We start from the raw sequence: 13533 nt of genomic DNA on the forward strand, positions 1-13533 counted from the left end.
CTGGAGAAGGGATAGGCTACCCATTCCAATATTCTCAGGCTTCCCTTGTGGCTCAGCTGGTAAAGAATCCGCCTGCAATGCGGGAGACCTGGGTTCAATAGAAATTGGTGGAACACCTCCTAAGTAAGTGTCTACCACTCAGTGATAACCAAACAAGCCAAACCCGGAGGAGGAGAATCAGCCATGGTCATCTCACTGCATTCAGGGTCTAACCTGCAGAAATCCAGCACATTCCCTTCTGTGATCGTTCTTAATAATGTAATTTATTCTGGAGTAAAACTGTGACCACTTTCAGTTAAGATATTGAAAAATAGAACGTAAAAGCACAGCCTTAGATCTCATTTGAAAATTTATCTGTACGTGTAAAATAAGAGTACTTTAAATACTCACCCCACTTTTCCAGTTACACAGGCTACAGTGTAATTTACAGTTTTCTTGATGAATACTCCATACTCAAAAAGAATGGATAGGCCTTAATGTCCATTAAAGGTACTTTAGTCATTTTCACTTTTATGGTGTTCCATGCTAGACCCTGTGCTCCATGAAAACAATGATCATCCCCTTGGAATTTCCTGCTCCTAAAACAAAGTGCCTCCTGCTTAGCAGTGCTTAGTTGTCACTGAGTAGATTATTCTGTTGGAAACCCCTTAACTTCCTACCCAAAGTTTTCTTCAGGTTCAGTTTAAGCCCTTGCGCTCTCTAGAATACCCTCACTTATGTAGATAATCTGCTTAATATGGTATATTATTAAGGCATTACTTGGCAACTAATTTGCATACCTTTCAGAAACTTTTGCCTTAAATATATTTTCACTGTATTCCTGTCACTCCTTAACTTGTGTTCTGCTAACTCCTGTTTTTAAGCCCCTACACCCAAACACATTTAAGACATTCAGATGTACATGTGTGTATTAAATTATCTCATGTAAAATAGATGAGTGATTAATCTTGGTTATATTTACTCATTCAACAAAGCATTTATGGAGGTCCTGCTTAGTTCCTGGCATTATTTTGGGAATGGCTAGTACAGCATTAGATAGACAAGCATCCCTGTGTTCTTGAAGCTTATTATTTACTAGCAAGGGATAATCAAGCAAAGAGATAAATGAATACATAAGGAATACAAGAATATCAGGTACTGATCAGTGCCATAGCAAGAATAGGTGTGTGCAAGGATGTGTGAGCAGAGGCTAAGACATAAAAAATAAAGAGAAACAGTTGATGATGACCTCTTTGAGGGGTTTTATCTGAGACCTGAATGGCAGGTTAAGATCCTGTTATGGAAAGGTTTGAAGGAAGAACTATCGAATTATTGAGCTGAAATGAGTTTAATATATTTGTTTGAGGGCAATGATGAAGAGCACTTCTGTTTTGAACATCAGGGATGGTGGCTCAGTGATAAAGAATCCACTTGCAATGCAGGAGATGTGGATTTGATCTCTGGGTCAGGAAGATTCCCTGGAGAAGGATATGGCAACCCATTCTGGTATTCCTGCCTGGGAAGTCCTGTGGACAGAGGAGTTTGGAGGACTACAGTCCATGGGGTCTCAGAGTCGGACATGACTTAGTGACTAAACCACCCCCTCCACAGGAGAAAATGGTATCAAGACTGTATTTCAAGGGGCTTCCCTAGCAGTCCAGTGGATAAGACCACCTTCCAATGCAGGGAGTATGTGTTCTGTCCTTGGTCTGGGAGCTAAAACCCCACATGCCTCTCAGCCATAAAACCAAATCATGGAACAGGAGCGATGTTATAACAAAATTCAATAAAGATTAAAAAAAAGTGGTTTACGTGGAAAAAAAAATCTTTAAAAAAGAGAGGATGTATTTCAAGAATGAGAGAGTGATCAATTGTTTTGAATACTGTTGAGAGGTCTAGTAAAATGGGAAAGAAAACTGAATTAACAGTAGGGGAGTTCCTGTGATCTACAGGAGCAGTTTTAGTGGTCTCAGAGATGTGGACAGTCTCAGAGATGTGGACAGTGGCCTCAGAGATGTGGATAGTCGCCTCTTCAGAGCAGGTTGAGAAGAAAAGAAATGAGAAAAAACAGGGACAGCAAAAGTTAGTCATTGGATGTTTTGTTGAGAAAGGGAATGAAGAAGTAGAAGCTGGAAGAAGATTGGGGGTCAAAGGAGAAATTCTTTGATTATTTAAAAGAGAGTTACTAGGATATGCTTGTGAGTAATGGGAATAACCAAGTTTGGAGGAAGAGACGTAGAAATTGAGGCAGCCAAGAGAAGGTAAAAATGCAAAAGCAAATTTTAAAAGAGGCTGGCTCCCAAAGCACGAGTGATACAGCTTTTGATCGATGCAGGCGAACTGTAAGTATATGAAGAGCACTTGACAATACAGAAATGCTTCCGCATTAAAATGTTGAGAAACTAAAGCAGGTCAGGTGGAGCTGCATGAAATTGCTGATTTGGGGCCATTTTTGACTTGTAAAAATACCACTTTTCTATGGCCCAGACTTACAATAATATGCTTACATAAAATAGCTCAGAATACACAAATTGAAATAGATGATGAGCTCATGGATATTTTCTCTATGTTTTCACATAATTTTAAAACAAATATAAGGGAAACATTAAGTGTCTCTTAAAGTGAATATTGCCTATTTCAGATTAGTCTTTAGGTTACGTCACAACAAATACTGATTAAAACAAGGACAGAATTAGATTCATGTAATTGCTCTAGTTTTATTTGAGCCTCTGTGTTCTATTCTAAAGGATTAAAACATCAGCTGCATACTTAAAGATTCCTTCCATCTTTGTTTCTTAGTGATTTGGGTATAAAAAAAAATAAATTGAATCCATGTGTTTTGTAAGATTTGTCTTTAGCGATGTGTCATTTTGCCTAATTGTTTTATATTTTCTTTTGTCCCAGGCTTATTTATATTTATCTTCCACTGTGCTATGAAGGAGAATGTTCAGAAACAGTGGAGGCGGCATCTCTGCTGTGGTAGATTTCGGTTGGCAGACAACTCAGGTAAAGGGGCATGTTGGTGATTGAGCTTTTTACATTAAGAGTGTGGTCAGAAGTGTTTGTCATTTGGGCTTCCCAGGTGGCTCAGTAGTAAAGAATCTGCATGCCAATGCAGGAGACTCAGGTTCTATACCTGGATCAGGAAGAGCCCCTGAAATGGCAACCCACTCCAGGATTCTTGCCTAGAAAACTCCATGGACAGAGGAACCTGGCGGGCTACAGTCCATGGGATCACAAAGAATAAGATACACCTAAGCAAATGTGAGTACACACACATTTGCATTGTCAGAGCAACCCAGTCCCAGTGGTAGCAAGGTGTAAAGGTGGAGTGTGTAAAGATGCTTGGTCGGAGTCTTAGATTATTAAGACTGCATGGGACCGGAGGACTTGGACCTGACTGTTCTATTTTGCAAAGAAGCATGAGTTCCAGATAGGTTAAGTGAGTTGCTCAAGTTTTTATGTCTAATTTAACAACTCTGTTATCCACTGTACCCTATGTACCTTTCCATATTTTTGAAGTCTTCATTTACATTATTAGACAAAAGAGATTTTTCTCAATATAAAAAAATCCCTGAAGAAAAATATTACTCTTTAAAAAAACCCCTCCAGTGGTTACTTCTCAACCTTAAGATATTAAGTAGAATTTTAAACATAAGGTCAAAGTAAGAAACTTTTCTGTTTCTTTGAGTTGTTACTGTTGACATGTCAATCTCTTGTATGATTCACTGCCAGTGTGTCAGAACATCCAATGCTATGAATCAGTTACTTAAATAATGTGGTGATGATTTTTCAAGGCAAAGTGTGTGCATGCGTGCTAAGTCAGTTTTGTCCAACTCTGCAACCCCATGGGCTGCAGCCCACCAGGCTCCTCTGTCCATGGGATTCTCCAGGCAAGAATACTGGAGTGGGTTGCCATGCCCTCCTCCAGGGGATCTGCCCAACTCAGAGTTCAAACCTGCATCTCCTGCCTTGCAGGCAGATTCTTTACTGCTGAGCCACCAGGGAAGCCCTCGAGGCAGACTATATCCCTTCTAAAGCAGACTCATGGAGAGATGTCATTTTTTTCAGATTGGAGTAAGACAGCTACCAATATCATCAAGAAAAGTTCTGATAATCTAGGAAAATCTTTGTCCTCCAGCTCCATTGGTTCTAACTCAACCTACCTTACATCCAAGTCTAAATCCAGCTCTACCACTTACTTCAAAAGGAACAGCCACACCGGTGAGTCATTCTGGCCAGAAAAGTGCTAGTAAAGATGTTCTCTGGGACACTTCCCATCATGTTTTCGTGGTGAGAACTGTCATGTCGTAAATATTCATAGATCACAGTGCCCATTAGGGTGCTTATTTTAGACTTAGGAAAATCAAAATTTATTTGCACCTTCAGCACCTTTGTGAATATTTTGTCCTGTTTTTAAAATTTTACAACCAAAATTGAACCTACATTGTCAGAGTGTCATTAACTCAATTATTTTTGTAACTTCATTTGCTTTAAAATTTAATTTTCCTGAAAAAGTATGGTATCTTGTTTTTAAAAGTTTTATCTTTATTTAAAAAATACAGAAATTGATTTGCAGATTATTTCAGCATAGTATGACAGTTACCTGGCAAGTTGGAATGAAAACAGGAAGAGACACCATCCAGCTTGTATGTAAAAGACTTAAGTCCTTTGAAATACACACAAATATAAAATCATAATAGTGTACGCCTAAAACTAATACTGATATATGTCAATTATACCTCAATCAAAAAAGATACTTAAGTTCCTAACCATTGGAAGTGTTATTGGTGATTGCTCTCTATATTACTGATTAAATATGAAAGAGGGAACATTATGTTTGGAAAGTGATACAGATGATGAGAAACATTGTATCTTTATTCATCTACCAAATCTTCATGATATTTACAATGATTGCACTTTCTGACATTAAGCCTGTGTGTGAAAAATTCTGAAGACTGTGAAAACACAGGCTAACTTCAGATATACAGATAACTTGACTTCAGACCACTATAATATATTGAATATTGCAATAAAGAGAGTCACACAAATTTTTTGGTTTCTCAGTACTTATATGCACCATATATAAATATATGCTTCTATGTTTACCCTGTACTGCAGTCTATTGTGTGTAATACAATCATGTCAAAAAATGTACATACCTTAATTTAAAAAGGTACTTTATTGCTAAAAACTGTGCTTGACTGTCAGCAAACAACACAAATCTTCGATTTATAAAAACTGCAATGTCTGTGAAGGGCTTCAAAGTGAAGTCAAATAAAATGACATATGCCTGCAAAGACCATTTTGCAGTCCTTGATAGCCAGTGAACAATGTGAAAAGGTGTACTCCTGTAATAATTTCAGTTGAAAATAGCAGAAATGCTACTTTTCAATACTAATTAAACCTTGGTCAAACAGCTCTCAACACTCAGTATCCAGCACTTTCTAAATGAAAGATGCTTATAAAAGGTAATGGAAATGACTTTTAAGTTTTGTATTTGTTTAGCTAGTAAATGTAGGCAGAAGAAAATGGCACCAAAAACATTCAGATTTGGCAAGAGTGATTTGCGTGATGTGTGTATAAATGTTCACATTATAACACTTGCATTTCAAATGACCCTTATGTACATTTGAATCTTTCCACATGTCCCTGCTTGTACCACTCTGGTGCCCACTGCCTGGTATACAAGATAGCACTGCGGAAAAAAGTTTGAATGTTTAGAGAGTTTTTTAATTCCAAAATTAGTCAAAGAAAGATCTGAAGGGCTTCCCTGGTGGCTCAGCAGTAAAGAATCTGCCTGCCACTGCAGGAGACATGGGTTCAATCCCTGGTCTGGGAAGATCCCACATGCCCAGGAGCAACTAAACCCATGTGCCACAACTATTGAGCCTGTGCTGTAGAGCCCAGGAACTGCAACTGCTGAGCCCTTGTGCCTCAACTACTGAAGCCTGGGCGCCCTGGAGCGCTCAGCAACCAGAGAAGCCCCTGCGATGGGAAGCCCACGCACGACTGGAGAGTAGCCCCTGTTCGCCACAACTGGAGAAAAGCCCACCCAACAGTGAAGATGCAGTACAGCCAATAAATAAATACAATTATTTTTAAAGAATATCTGAAAACTTGGAGCAGCTTAGGACAGCAGTTCTTAAAGTTTCTTGGAGTTAGGGATACTTTGGGGAATTAAATAGAAGCTATTCCAGAATGGGGTGCAGTCTTTGAGTCCTGCACACAAGCTGCTGCTGCTGCTGCTAAGTTGCTACAGTCGTGTCCGACTCTGTATGACCCCATGGACTGCAGCCTACCAGGCTCCTCCGTCCATGGAATTTTCCAGGCAAGAGTACTGGAGTCCTGCACACAAGCAGTTTTCCTTAAAATTAAGAGGTCTTTGCATTCTTGCTTGAAACACCTGTGTAAGAAACACGATGACAGATATATAATATGAGATAGATTAGTCTACCTAATTGGTAGTTCCCTGGCATAAAATATTGTTTACAGTTAACCCTTGAACAAAACGGTTTGAACTGGGCAGGTCCACTTATACATAGGGTTTTTTTTAGTACTAACTACAACAAACAGTATTACATGATCCCCAGTTGACTGAATACGTGGATACAGAACTGTGGACACTGAGGAAGCTCAGACACAGAGAGTAAACTGTAAATTGTACTCAGATTTTCAGTTGTTCGGGAAGTAGTGCCCGCTACTCCCAACTATTATGCAAGGCTCTATTGTACTTATAATGAGTGAATTTTATACTTTATTTGATCAGCCTTAAGATTAGATACTCATTTTGTCTCCCCTTTAAAATCCAAATACTTAATGCATTATAAGTTAGTTGTGAATGCATAGGAATTAGCCCAGTTGAATTATTTTCCTCTTAATATAACTGAGAATAGCTAGCCTGAAAAACGACTATTAAAATGGTAAACAAGATAACAGGTAGATATTTTGGAACAGAGGGCATTTTGAAATTATAAAATATTTGGTAATAGCATCATGGGGAAAACTGCCTAGAAGATAAAAGGGACTGTAGAAATGGGGATACCAAAGAAAAGCTTTACTGTTTCAAAAGCTTGGATATTTATTTTTGAAGACTTCACTAATGTTAATCATTTCTATTCAAACATTTGGGGTTAAACAGGTTCTTGTTAACTAGTATAAGGATATAGTCAACGGTATGACATGACTTTCATGGTATAATCATTCCAGTCAGTTGACATATGAAGGGTCTTCTGCAGCCTAGCCAGTTCTGGGTGAGACTGCTGGTATACCTAGGTCACTTGGGGTATGTAGAAAGTCGCTGCATATCATCATGGATATCTAGATGGTTTATTTCTTGGAATTGTAGATAATGTCTTCTAAGATCATTCCTTCAACAAAAGTGGATCATTCAGGTAAACTTTTATTACTTTTTTGAATGCATGAATTTTTTTGCAAGGTAATAGAATATTTGCATGGATTAAACTAAGACTCTTGCTGCACCAGCAAAATGGCTTCTTCTTTACAATACTTCTCAGTTAGCCCAAGGACAGTCCTGCATTGAGCTGGAATTTCTGAACTGTCAAATGGTCGTGTGCTGGGCTGGCTCTTCTCTGCATGTGGGTATCTGCAAGCTGCTCCTTCTAGGAAATGTACCATGCTCTGGAGTTAGTGGGTCATATAACAGGAAAAAAAAAAAAAAGCAGTACTTGAGAGGTTCATTGTAGAATGGAGTACAATTCTTTACCTTTTCACTGCTCTTATGAATTACTGGATATGTCATGGTACATTCACAGAAGTCATAAAAGAGAAATTGTCGATTCCAAGCCTGCTTTTTGAGGACTTTTGTCTGCTTGAAATTTCAGCATCAGTTAAATAATAGTTCATTTCCCTAGCCCCTGGTTTTCAGACTTATAGCAATAATCAAAAATCTATATTATCCACAATATAATAACTATAACTGGGAATTGCAGAAACTGGGAATAGCATGTATGTAGAAACACAGACCTAGCTCAGAATTTTACTCTATTAGACTGTGAAGATCCAGAAAATTGGGTCACATATTTGGAATGGAGCTGGTCAACATCTTTAAAAACTGTGTGCCTCTGGAAGTTGTCAATGAAATAGAATGAATGTATCTATGAAGGTTTTTTTTGAGGATGTGGAGTTTTCTAAAAACATCAAGTACAAATTGTTCATTATTGAGATTTAAACAAACAGAAAAATTCCCAACAGAAAACCAATGGCTAGTGAATGTGTGAATGGAAGGAAAGCATAGAATCAATCAGCTTGCTGAGAGCTGAATGGGGAGGGACCCTTAGATAATGACCCCTGAGCCTTTTTCTCACCCATCCTGGGTCCTCCCACCGTGCTTCAGTCTGCTCACTCTTCCCGTAGACCATCTGTTCTCTCTTGCTTCCTCAGTGAGATGGACAAACCATTTTTTATTTTAGCTTTCATTGTATTTAGTGTCTGCTCCAACACCAAGACCACAGTTGAACAATTTGAGTCATTTCCAAAAACAAGATACAATAGCAATGGCTTTTGCCAATTATGGATGGATTTTTAACGTTAAGTCACATACTGGGTCCAGCATACTCAAAACATAAAACATGTGGAGTGAACATTCCATTTTGAGCCATGATTTCTAGACACAGTTTTTCATGATAGAATTTTTTCCTCTTCCACAGTGAATAGAGATGATGCAACTGCAGGAGATGGAGTACTTTATAGAAGGTCATATTTGCTCTTTCACTGATGTAGAATCTCTGTAGTTGATTTTAAGATAGAATTTTGTTCCAAAATGTGTTGGGAGAGGGAGGAAGACAGATACTTACAAGATACTCACAGGGTACATGAAGATAGTCATGTGTATTTATAGATAATAGTGTTTAACAGAGTTTCCAGTTTTCTTGCCTGGAGAATTCCATGGACAGAGGAGGGTGGCCGGCTACTGTCCTTGGGGTCGCAAAGAGTCAGACATGACTGAGCAACTAACACATACACATACACGACAGAGTTTCAAGGCATTGGCTGAGCCAATTTTAGAAAGCTATGGGTCTAGGAAAATAATGTTTAATATGTGATACCGAGAAATTTAGGACAGAAATGTATTTAGCAATCCTTTATTACTGTTAGTTGCTATGATTTTATTGCTGCCAGCAACAACATTATTCTGAGACTGTAGCATAGTTAATGAAAACATATACTTAAAATATTTCTGATAAAGATAATTTTGGATTCTAGAATTTAAAAATAATTCATAAAAGATGCCCTTTTTTCTATATTGCATTCATTTCACAAGTTTTTTCCATGAGAAAATGTGTTCAAAATAGCTTTTATGTTTTTTATTCACTTTTCTTTTCCAAAATTCTTTAAATTACATTTCATTAACAATTTTATTATGAAATGTCAAACACATATAAAAAGTAGAGAGGATAATATAATAAATCCCCCTGAATCTATCAACTCATAGCCACCTACACATTTCCCCCTTTCTGTATTACTGTAAAAACATATCATAGACATCTAATTGTTTCTTCCACAGATATTTCAGCACGTTTTAATTCATTGTTATATAATCTGTCACTACTTGGTGCAAGCCATTTGCCATATATATTTTTTCCTCAATTTTCTGATGACTCTATTCACTGGCTCTTTGAAAAATACCACTTAGAAGAACATTTCTTAAACCCCCACAAATTACTGGAAGGCATATTAACATTCATTCATATGCACGAATGCACCTTGAAGATGAAAAACATGAAAATTTAGTGCTGCCTGCTATTGAAACTAAGAAAGAATCAGAGCTCTATTTCCTTTGTGATCTTCTTTAATGTGCAAAATAGAGTGTCCAAAACGATGGCCCTCAGGCATGTCACCAGCTCATCTTGCAGCCTAATTTCTTGTATCATTTCTTTCAGACAATGCTTCCATGGACAAGTCCTCATCAAAACTGACTCATGCTGATGGAGAACAAACATCGATCATTCCTGTCCATCAGGTCATTGATAAGGTCAAGGGTTATTGCAATGCTCATTCAGATAATTTCTATAAAAATATTATCATGTCAGACACTTTCAGCCACAGCACAAAGTTTTGATATCTTTAATATAAGAAAGAGGAATCAGTCTGCACAAACATGAAGATGTGCAAGCATCAGACTCTTAACTAGCAGATGTAAACGTGGTCTTACCTAGGTAACTGCATATATATGACCAGTGTGTTTTGTGAAGAAGGCATTTGTGAAATTCACTATCTGTCTTTTCAGTGTGTTTCTTCCATGGGGGAGTTTCCACCATCACTAAAACTTCACTACTGAGAGCAGCATGATTCAGTACCCACAGGGGATAGGGTTTTTTAAATATATAATTGAATTGACCAATCAGAACTTGGGCTGGGAGGTGAAATATTAAGGTTAGAGGACAAGGGACAAGCCAGGCTATGGAAAAGTTTAGTTTAGAGTTTATTCACACTCCACCTAATAATTAGGTTTGGATATGGCCATTTGCTCCATCATCTTTCTCAACAAGCAAAAGCATACTAATAGGGACTTCCCTGGTGGATCCACTGGTGAGGACTTTGCCTTCCAACATGGGGGGTGAGGGTGGGGTGTGGATTCGATCCCTAGTCAGGGAGCTAAGATTCCCCATGCCTCACAGTCAAAACATAAAACAGAAACCATATTGAAACAAATTCAATAAAGACTTTTAAGAGTCCACATCCAAAAAATCTTTAAAAAAGCATACTAATATTTAAAACTATTTTGGATGCCTACAAGTCCCATCTCTGCTAGTTTCCCTGAATACAGTTGCATTTCCTCTTTTAACTACAGAGACAAAAGAATGATGTCTGACAAAGTTCAGAAAGGTGGATCTTCCATTATCGCAAATGTTTAACCATGAAGAGCACTATGTGCCTAAGAAAGAAAGAATTTCACAAATTTTGACCTAGTTAATACGAACTCATGCTGTTCCATTTATCCTATTCAAGACACGACTTAAACATCATTGTTAATTATAATTTAATCCTATACTTTTGAATCAAATTTAGTGTTGGGGTTTCATTACAGTGGACCTCACAGCAGTTGAAGAATGAACTTCTTACACCTCTATTTTTGATCCTCTACTGTATATTGAGCCATGGGTTCATGGGAGGAATGGAATTTCCATTAGGCATGCTGTGTACAACAGTCTTGCCCTTTTGGGAAAAACAACTATTGAGACTCTATGGTCTTGTCATAGCTCCAGAGACTTCTAAGATATTTCCATTTGCACAAATGAAAAGCCTCTTACTTCCTCTTTCAAGAGTTTTGTTCCAAAGAATATAAATTGAGACTTAGGTGGGTGACTTATCATAATCAAAATAATATATAAACATGTGGGTCTACACTTACCAGTCTGAAAACTATTTGTATATAGGTCCTCTGATTATGAGAGCCAGAGGAGATCTGGCAAGATAGATGGGGTGTTATTTATGGATTAGATTTCTGCATATAAGCCATGCATAATATTAAGCAGCTTTTAGCCTAACTTTCAGACTATCCTGAGTAATGTGCTTGCTAGTGAATGTATAGGAGACTACATTTTAATTGTTCTTAAATGATGGATGAGTGTCCAGTTTCTTAGAAATTGGTCTCAGTATGTGCTGTACCTTTACATTTGCTCTGAGTTATCTGAGATGTTTCAGGTTCTGGAAGCAGCCTAAGTGAGAAGATGAGACATTCTGGCAGAACGAAACTGCTTAAAGGCAGAAGCCAGACTGAGCACCTGGGGACCTTTCCCTCTGTGCCGGAAGCAGGTAGCCCTTAGTTTGAGACATAGGAAAACTCTCAGACTGCACAGCAACCAAGGGACGTCTCACCTTCCGCTCATCCTCAGTCTTGAAGGTTTTTGGCAAACCCAAACAGGTGATGATGTGGTAATAAGTTTTCATACCATTCCATTTTGTAGCATCCTGGAACCCTGTTCTGGGAGATAAAAGCATGGCTCAGCCTGGCCTTCCCAGGAGAAGGGTATAGACAGAAGGGAAAGATAGTAAATCTGAGGTTACTAAGATTCCCTACAGCAGAGTCACATTGTTTTCCATAGGCATGTATGTTAACAGGCTGCTATTTGGGCGGAGGTTACATCTAGATGAAAGTTAACTAGTCACTGAATCTTCATATACTCTCCTCCAAGCCTTAGAGATGATAGAATTTAATTAGCTTTCAACTGTGAGATTTCTACCCAAAGTGCTTATGTAGTTATGAGTAATTAAAGTGAGAACTTTAAAAATATCTTTGATTTCTACTCATATTCATGCAGATCTTGGAAAAATGTTTTTTTCATATTTGACAACAGTATCAGCTCCACTTTAGAAATTTCCAGTAATCGGGTAAGGATTAAAAAAAAAAAAAAAAAGGAGAAACAGCTGAATAGAAACATTTGCAAGTGGACTTGAGTTCTACACATGTAGTTCTCACCTTCATTTAGCCCCCTCAGAACAGAACTTCAGGAATTTAGCTCTGGAGCCAAAATTATTTTAGCCTAACTTTGAGAATAATATCAACTTAAGACTCTCTGGGGTTGGAAGAGAGTTGAAAAAGAGTTTCAGTTTTTGTTGTTTTTTAATTTTCCTCATTTTCCTTTTTGTAAACTACATTATGTTAGAGTCAGTCTAGGATCCCGATATGTTTTCCATTGTTGTCACCATGACGTGCATTGTAAAGCTTTGTTTGTTTAATGTTGGCATAGACTCTTTTGTACATATTTATTTATTTGTGTTTATAAATGTGAGCTTGTTTTATATCTTACCTTTATATTGCCTGGCTTTGTTATTTTAATTAACTTTCTATCAGAGAGACTGTATATATATTTTTCTAAATACTTTGTGAAAGAGTTTTCTGTAGCAGTATCTCTGAATTTGATGAATAAAAAATGACTGTGAGTGCAGATTAGAATAAGCAGTAAAGAAGCTACTATAGCTGATTTGCCGTTTTACTTAAATGGAAAATGTTTTTCAAATAAATGCCTATGTTGTTTGTGATCCAAATTATTGAATTCCTTTATGAGTGACTGTTTTTATTTCTGCCTCTTAAATAGGAAAAGATTATTTGACAACTGGAAAATAACCTGCCACCAATTAAGCTAGTGACATGGGGTGACTATGCCAAAACACTGAGAATGAATATTTTAGAAAGATCTAGTTCACTGGGGATTAATGCATTTTGAAGTTCTTAGATTTTCTTGAGATGACTGATGCAAAGCCAAGCTCTGTGGCAAATTAAAAGTAATGTAGGTTTCCTTTTTGGGAAGTCTTCAGCCTTCTGAAAAGGGAACCAAATCAATAATATGACAAAGAAGTTTGGTCTTAGGATTTTTTTTTTTTCACATTTATAGTCACTGTTTTCTTTGTGGGAGGTTTAGAAAATGACAGAATTTAGCCAACTTGACTTGAATGATGAGAGCAGGACCTCCTCACTTCCTTTGCTGTGATTATTTAGGATAACTCTCTTCTGCAGAGAGCCAAGGCCCAATTTGGCTCACGGCCCTACTTAGTGCTAAGTTGTGAGGCGTGTTGGCTGGTCACTGCTAA

At 37.6% G+C, this 13533-nt stretch overlaps 1 protein-coding gene across 4 annotated transcripts in view; it reads left to right on the forward strand.

The window, feature by feature from the left end:
* Window positions 1–12990, forward strand: part of GPR126 (G protein-coupled receptor 126) — a 154050-nt gene extending 141060 nt beyond the window's left edge. For 3 of the 4 annotated variants that reach the window (XM_010851440.1, XM_010851443.1, XM_010851442.1), the window contains 3 exons: window positions 2884–2985; window positions 4051–4203; window positions 9882–12359. In XM_010851440.1, the coding sequence (XP_010849742.1) occupies window positions 2884–2985; window positions 4051–4203; window positions 9882–10060 (434 nt within the window). In that variant the 3' untranslated portion in view covers window positions 10061–12359. Of the gene's footprint in view, window positions 1–2883; window positions 2986–4050; window positions 4204–9881 lie in introns of all 4 variants that reach the window. The other variant, XM_010851441.1, reaches the window with a different exon arrangement.
* Window positions 12991–13533: the final 543 nt, after the last annotated feature.

The sequence above is a fragment of the Bison bison genome, unplaced genomic scaffold, assembly GCF_000754665.1.
Source record: "Bison bison bison isolate TAMUID 2011002044 unplaced genomic scaffold, Bison_UMD1.0 scf7180017864303, whole genome shotgun sequence".
Classification (NCBI taxonomy): Eukaryota; Metazoa; Chordata; class Mammalia; order Artiodactyla; family Bovidae; genus Bison; species Bison bison.